Source organism: Colobus angolensis, unplaced genomic scaffold (genome assembly GCF_000951035.1).
Source record: "Colobus angolensis palliatus isolate OR3802 unplaced genomic scaffold, Cang.pa_1.0 Scaffold222, whole genome shotgun sequence".
NCBI classification, from domain to species: domain Eukaryota; kingdom Metazoa; phylum Chordata; class Mammalia; order Primates; family Cercopithecidae; genus Colobus; species Colobus angolensis.
In genome coordinates, this window is record NW_012115400.1 from 1060294 (window position 1) to 1068676 (window position 8383).

An 8383-nucleotide genomic window follows, 5' to 3' on the forward strand; every position below is an offset into this window, starting at 1 on the left:
CCCATTAGGAGACTCAACGGAGTTGAGGAAAATATGAAACTTGAAGGTAGGTAAACAGAAATTCCTGAAACACACACACACAAAAAAGAGTGACAGAAACAGAACACAGCATCCAAGACTGATGGGAAAACATCAATATCAAATCAAGAAATAAGGGCTGAGAATTTCCAAAATTTGTGAGACACCAAACCAATCCAAGGATCTCAGAGAACACTGAGCAGGAAAAATTCTTTAAAAAGAAACTAAGCTTATTGTATTCAAACTAAGCTTATTGTATTGATACCTGGTAGTTATCACTTACCAAATACACTGCCCAACATCTCCAGATGATCTGTTATTTCTGAAAGTTTCCTTTATTACATTTCTTACTTCAGAGAGATGAACTTTGGTCAACTTTCCTCATCACTATACTAAAAATCCTGCCCAAGGAAGAGCTTATTTACCATATAGGCTTGGCTTCATGCTATGGTCAATGCTGCAGTCAGTATTCTCAGAAAGAAAGGACTGGTTCCATTTTACATCCATCTTTTGTTTTCTGTCAGAAAACCTACCACACCGCCAAGTACGCCTTCTCTACACTGCCTCTGATGTTTAAGTAATTTTAGAATTCTGTTGAGACTATCTCCCTTTTTTGGTATGATGAATCTCGTCCTAAATTGCATGCCAAAGACTTTTGAGAACTGAACTATGGGCCCAGTTCTCATGTCCCAGACTGGCCTTTCATTACCCACACAATGAATGGGTTAAATTGCTTGGCAGGTGACAGTCCAATGATCACAACCAAGGAGGATTTCCCAGGGGGATTTTATTACTTGCAATAAGTAAGGAGGACACTGGGAATAATTCCCCAAAGAATTGCCTCCCTGAGCAACGGTGCAAACATGGCTTTTATTAGTCTGGTTAGCTGAGTCACTGTATGTACAGGTGGAGTCAAGGCAGTGCAGTCCCAGTTGTTGGTCATGCTTCTACATATGTCACATGTATAGAAAATGGTTAATAAGCTCCTCCTTGGGCAGGATTTTTAGTATAGTGATGAGGAAAGTTGGCCAAAGTTCATCTCCAACTCAGGCGTCTCTGGGTCCAACTGGTCTTTGTTTTTCCTGGGCTGAGCTTCTTCCTGGAACTTTTTAAAACAAAAATTCAAGATATAACAGTTACAAGTGGGTAACTTTTCACCATGCATACCCAAAAACCCAAGGACCCTGGGTTACACTTTAGGTGGCACCCATGTGGGACCTGTCGGAAGAGTACTACAAAGGCTTTGAAAACTGAACTGACATTGGAAACACAACCTCAGAAGGCTGGTCAAAACTTATGACTTGAACCCGAATGGGTTAATTACCTTTTAAAACATAAATATCAAGATCCTCCACCAAACTTAACCAAGACCCAGAGCATCCTAATGACGTTCAAAATGTCCGGGATACAATCCAAATTAATTGGCATGTGAAGAACCAGGAAAATCTCAACTCACGTTGGAAAAAAAAGTAACAGATGCAGAATGTAAGTTGCCACACATGTTGAAATTATCAAGACTATAAAGCAGCTATTCAAATGGAAAGTTAAAAAGTCTCAGAGAAGTAATAGAAAATATAAAGAATAGCCCCATGGAAATTTTAGAACGGGAAAATACAAAAACCATCATCACATCATATCCAGGGTACATGCTGTCAATATTGCTTATCACTGTTGATGTTAACCTTGATCACCCAGCTGAGGTAGTATTTGACGGGTTTCTCGCCTGTACAGCTATTCTTCCCCCTTTCCCCCTATTTTACTGTTTAGCGGGAAGTCACTATGTGCAGCCCATGCCTAAAAAGGGAGTAGCTGGTAGGCACGGTGGCTCACAGCACTTTGGGAGGCTGAGATGGGTGGATCACCTGAGGTCAGGAGTTCGAGACCAACCTGGCCAACGTGGTGAAACCCCATCTCTACTAAAAACACAAAAATTAGCCAGGCATGGTAGTGCACGCCTGTAATCCCAGGTACTCAGGAGGCTGAGGCAGGAAAACTGCTTGAACCTGGAAGGCAGAGATTGCAGTGATCGTGCCATTGCACTCCAGCCTGGGCAACAAGAGCAAAACTACATCTCAAAAGAAGAAAAAAAAAGTGAGTAGTTATATTTCACCTCCTTGCGGTGGAGTATCTACATTCTTCTGCATGAGAAATTTGTCAGTTATCTCCTATTTATTCAATTATTTATATTATGAACTCATTGATTCTTGTTTTATACTTCGGGTTATAATCCAATACTACGTTGTTTATTTTACTGCTGAGATTATTCCTGTGTTGGCCACTGGGAGCTTTTTCAGTTGACACCTGTGTCCCTTTGACAAACTCCTGTCATTTTGTGGGGAAGAGGGAGTAGCACTTTCTTACTTTCTACTGCTACAAAATCCTCCAGTATTATCTTGTATTTCTCTTCCCTAACCCTAACGTCAATAATTCGCATTTCTCTAATGATAAATGATGTTAAACATCTTTTCATGTGCTTTCTTATTATCTATGTATCTTCTTTGATGATTACCAAGGATGGGAAGGGTAGGGGGGAAAAGTGGAGATGGTTAATGGGTACAAAAAATAGAAAGAATGAATAAGAATTAGTAGTTGATAGCACAACAGGGTGATTATAGTCAAAAATAATTGTACATTATAAAATAGCTAGTATAATTGGATTGTTTATAACAGAGGCTAAAAAGGCTTGAGGTGATAGATACCCCATTTACCCTGGTGTGATTATTACACATTGCATACCTGTATCAAAATACCTTGTATACCCCATAAATATATAACCTACTATGTACCCATTAAAATAAAAAGGTTTTTAAAAAAGAAATAATGCTGAGACAACTGAATATCCATATGCAAAAGATAAAGTTTGACATTTATCTTACACCATACACAAAAACTAACTCAAAACCAACCAGAGACCTAAATGTAAAAGCTGAAACTATAAAACTCTTATGGAAACATAGGCATAAATCTTTATAGCTATGAATTAGGCAATCATTTCTTAGGTAATACACAAAAATCATAAGCAACAAAAGAAAAAATGGATGTTAGACTTCATCAAAATTTAAAGCTTTTGTGCATCACTATCAAGAAAGTGAAAGACAATCATAGAATGGGAGAAAATATTTGTAAATCATACATACAATAAGTATCTAATACCCACAATATATAAAGAGCTCTTACAATGCAACAACAAAAATACAAAAAAAAAAAAAAAGCCCTAATTATAAATGGGGAAAGGATTTGAATAGACATTTCTCCAAAGGAGATATACAAATAACCACTAAGCACATGGAAAATGTTCAATGTCATTAGCCATTAGGCAAGTGCAAATCAAAATTACAATGAGATACCACTTCACACCCACTAGGATGGCTAGAATTTAATAGATAAATAAAAAGTGTTCCCACATTGCTGATAGGAATGTAAAAATAGTGCAGCTGCTGTGGAAAACAGTTTGTCCGTTCCTCAAAAGTTGAAACGTGGAGTTTCCTTATGACCCAAACATTCTATTCCTGGGTATTCAAGAGAACTGAAAACATGTTCACACAACCCTAAAACTGAGGCCAGGTGTGGTGGCTCAGGACTGTTGTCCCAGCACTTTGGGAGGCTGAGACAGGCAGATCACCTGAGGTCAGGAATTTGAGACTAGCCTGGCCAACATGGCAAAACCCTGTCTCTACAAAAAATACAATAATCAGCTAGGTGTGGTGGTGCACGCCTGTAGTCCCAGCTACTCAAAAGGCTGAAGCAGGAGAATCGCTTGAACCCAGGAAGTGGAGGTTGCAATGAGCTAAGATCAACCACTGCACTCCAGTCTGGGTGACAGAGTGAGACTCCATCCAAAAAAAAAAAAGTGGTACACATATGTTCACAGCAGCGGTGGTCATAAGAGCCAAAAAATGGAAACAACCCAAACGTCCAGAAACTGAAGAGTGTATAAACAAAATGTGGCCTATCCTTAAACAAAATGTGGTATATCCTAACAATGGAATAACATTCAACCATATAAAGGAATGTAATACCGAAACATGCCACAACATGAGTGAACCTCAAGTTATGCTCAGTGAAAGAAGCCAGGCGTGAAAGACCACATATTGCATGATTCCATTTGTATGAAAGAGTAGGAAAACCAATAGAGACAAAACCATAGGATGGTTGCATATTTTGGGTGACAATCAGAGGTTGAGAGTAACATGAGGGAGTAGGGTTTTTTTAAGTTGATGAAAATGTTATTAAATTGGTAGTGTTGATGGATATACAACTCTGAATATACTGAAGGTTATTTAATTGTATACTTTTGGCCGGGCACGGTGGCTCAAGCCTGTAATCCCAGCACTTTGGGAGGCCGAGATGGGTGGATCACGAGGTCAGGAGATCGAGACCATCCTGGCTAACACGGTGAAACCCCATCTCTACTAAAAAATACAAAAAAATAGCCGGGCGAGGTGGCGGGTGCCTAGTCCCAGCTACTCGGGAGGCTGAGGCGGGAGAATGGCGTAAACCCGGGAGGCGGAGCTTGCAGTGAGCTGAGAACCGGCCACTGCACTCCAGCCTGGGCGACAGAGCGAGACTCCGTCTCAAAAAAAAAAAAAAAAAATTGTATACTTTTGTCTCCAGTAGAGGGTCATAACTGCGAGTTGTCCAGGTTCTTGGCATTTTGAACAAGGAATTGGACAAAATGCCTAGCAAAGCAAAGAATGAATAAAGCAGGGATTTATTGAAAACCAAAGTACACTCCACACTGTGGGAGCAACCCGAGCAGCGGCTCAAGGGCCCGGATACAGGATCTTCTTGGCTCCAAATACCCACTAGAAGTTTCCCATTGGCCAGTTCATGCTTTGCAGAAAGCAACCAATCAGAGGCTAGGGTGAAATTACAAGGTTGCAAAGGAAGACTTATCTGCAAACAGCCTGATTTTTTGGGGACAGGCAATTTCCCATCTCCTGTGATTCCTTCCACCAGAAAAGGTTGTGGAGGGGGGTTGCAAAGGGAGTAGCCTCTGGTCCTTTTGTTACTTAGGCATGGAAAGTTAGGGTTTTCCTTTCGTTTTCGTCCTAGGAAATCGGTGTGAAATAGCCTTAGGTTCCTTGCCTCCAGACCCTATTCTCCTGCCTCACTTTAAGTGGATAAATCATATGGTATATGAATTATATCTCAATAAAGCTGTTTTAAAAGGGGTGGTATAAGGAAGAATTCCAAATGATGCCATTTGCATTTTTCCTTGGTCACTTTGGCTGGGCTCTGGCTACAGTGAATGAGGGATTCTTCTGAAGAACTTGTGTAGCAGGAAGAAAAAAAAATTTTCCTGGTTATTGCGAAAGTGTCCCTTGGGAACCCCTAACTTACTTAGGAATAACTTGGGATTCGGAAAGAGAAAAAAAAAAAAAAAAAAAAACACTAGATAACTGCTTTTGTTGAGAATTTCAGGGCAAGAGAAAACTAAGAAAAGGGGGCAGCATTCTGTTTAAAAAAAAAGAAGAAGAAGAAGAAGAAGAAAAAAAAAAAAGGATAGAACACTGTCCAACAGAAATGACTTAAGAGACTCAAGAAGGCTGATATTCAGATTCCAATTATCTGCCAAATCACACTGTGATATCAGCCTCCCTTGCTGTTACTCCCAAATCAGCAGTAGAACTCTAGTGCCTTTTTTGTGTGGCATTGAGGGTTATGAACTTAAAAAGTAGGAACTGGTCCAGCATATGAGTTGCTGCTGTGCTGGAGACAATTCTAACAGCTGCAACGAGAACTGCAGAAATGAAGAATGAGAATTGAGCAGAAATCAGAGCTATCAGTGATCAAGGGGGCCTAAGCCCCTGAATTCACAGTAATCTTCCTTAAGGATATGGCTGGGCAATTGAATAAATCTCTAGATATTAAAGGACACTGACTTATATATGCTTGAAGCCCAGAGTTTCTGGCTTATGACATATGCTGCAAGTCTGAGGGGCATTCATTTACAAAACTTTGATGATAAGGGGAGCAGAGAATGTGGAAAAACAGAAAAGAGGTAAATGAAGCCACCGAGACAGGAAGGGGCATTATCTTCAGCAACAGGAATGCCAACAGGAAGCAACATCAAATATTGATGAGGAATGCTCATCAATATTTATTGAGCAGAGCAGAGGAGAGAGACAGTTCAGGGAGGCTTCTGCTGGCTGACTCTTGAACCAAGCCCATAAAAATTGTGATGCTGACACCAGAAAATTCCAGTGAAAAGGCACAGTCAGGAAATGCTTTAGACTACATGGCCCACGGGGCCCTTAGAGATCCTTCAACAGCCTCTAATTTGTCACAGACATGAATCCCCACTCACTGGATGTTGGGAAGAAGATTCAATCATAGGGTTTCCTTCAGGCAAGCCAGGTGTCTTTATAACTCCGCAAAGTAGAGAATCAAGAAGAAGCTGAGATTTTTCCTAAGTGGAGAGAGACCTAAATGGAAGTTCAGGAGGGACAACGGACAGCACTCTTGTCCTCGTTCACTGGAAGGAACCATCAAGTTGATGGGGATGGACATTGCAATAGATTTTGAGAGCAAGAGAGAACAAAGAAAAGGGTTGGGAGTGGCGGTCAGAACACATGTGCCTAGAACCTGGTTACCTACTTTGTAACATGGAGAAGTTGTACTTCCCAAAAGGGTGAGTAGATCATCAGGACACAGACATCAGTGACAGGAAGAGAGGGTATCCTTCTCACCTGCCTCTTGAAACTGCTCTTTGGTTTCCACCACTGGGAGGCTATCGGTTGCTTCCTTGTGTCTTCTGGTGCTCTCTGAAGTTGGGAGGCATTTAGAAGAGGAAGATTTGTGCTTCCAGGTCCTCCACCATCTCCCCAAACCCAGAAGCACAAGTTCCAGAAAAGTAAACAAGAGACAGAACCCACTGACTCCAAACATAGTCTTCAGGAAAATGGTCTTCTCAGAGGGGCGGGACAGATTGCAGGTTATACTACCAAGGCAAGGCTCTCGGCGACATGCAAAGGAGCTGGGCATCTGGAACCCATACAGGTGGTACTGCAACCCCAGGGCTGTCCCCTCCAGGACAAGCCGAGCCCCGAGCTGAGCCACATAAGCCCAGAGCAGCCTGAGGCTTCCAGCCCCTGGGACATCTGTGTTGCCCTCCCCTCCCTGGATCAGGGTCTCCTCCTCCTTCCCCTTTCCTGATAATTCCCAGTGCCAGATCACGTGATACAGAGTGAAACCCATGTAGAGCGCGCTGGGTACAGCCACCAAGATGACCTGGAAGACCCAGAAACGCAGCGGGGAGAGGGGGTGGAAGGCATCAAAGCAGGCAGCCTTGCAGCCCGGTTGCTGGGTGTGACACACGAATTCACTCTGCTCATCGCTATAGACTCCAGGCCCACTGGCAGCCAGCAGCACAAGGCGGAATCCCAGGAGCACGGGAAGCAGGAGGCGCGCCACGGGGGTGGAGTGCCGGCTCTCCTCCGCCAGCAGCCGCCGCAGGAACCTGCCACACATCCTGTTTTGGAGCAGAGGACAAGGGATCAGTGTTGCTCACTGTCCTGCAGGGGGAGCTCCAGTCTACCTTGTCACTTCTAATGCTTCTAATCCAAGGATCACTGAAGGCAAGCTTTTTTACTCCTCTTCAAGTATCTAACTGATTAAATACCAAGACTCTGATCTCACCTCTTTACTACTTAATGAAATCATCTATGAAATAATAATAGTGAGTGTGTGTGGTGTGGCTCTCTCTTCTGTCCTCCCCTTCTGTACTGCTGGAGTGGAGAGGAACTCTCAGGTTGGAGAGATCAGGATACATCTTCATCTGTCTCTTTCCCTCCTTCCCTCCCACTCTCCCTTTCCCAAAGGCTAAACGTAAGAGAGTAGACTGGGATGTTTCGTTAATTTTCCTTCGAAAGCTATTGACTCCCTAGCTGATGGCTGCCAGGCCTGGTGCTACTAACAGCATCATCTTAAGCAAATCAGTGCTGATGCTGAGAGGGAATGTGCATTCTCTTGCTGTTTTCTTTTCTCTGTCTCCGTGCCCTTGGATTATCACAGGTGTGTCTGGATGTCCTCTCCTCCCATCACAGTGGTAAAGTTGAGAGGTAGTTAGGTTACGGGGCTAGATGTGATGGATGAAATGAACAGACCAAGCATCGAGGCTTGCTTTAGTCTGAGGATCTTAGGCCTTACAAGCTGAGGAAGAAGAGAACAGCTGGAAGGTAACCCAGCAGAATTTACCAGAAGTATGTACTATAGGATTTGGGGCCAGAGCCAGAACTGACAAGATAGAAATTCAGATTTTGACCCCCACTTGCTATTGTTCCTTGGGCATATATCTCCCTCATGGTGACAGGTGACCATGATCAAGGATAGGTTTCAGAAATCCCTCTGTTCCCCAGCCAAA

At 42.8% G+C, this 8383-nt stretch overlaps 1 protein-coding gene across 1 annotated transcript; it reads right to left on the reverse strand.

The window, feature by feature from the left end:
* Positions 1-788: 788 nt before the first annotated feature.
* GJC3 (gap junction protein, gamma 3, 30.2kDa) lies at positions 789-7491 on the reverse strand. The gene is made up of 2 exons (XM_011943855.1): positions 6711-7491; positions 789-1123 (listed from the first exon to the last, which is right to left on the reverse strand). Exons 1-2 carry the CDS (start codon positions 7489-7491, stop codon positions 1065-1067), a joined length of 840 nt encoding a protein of 279 aa, XP_011799245.1. The 3' UTR covers positions 789-1064.
* Between the last annotated feature and the right edge of the window lie 892 nt (positions 7492-8383).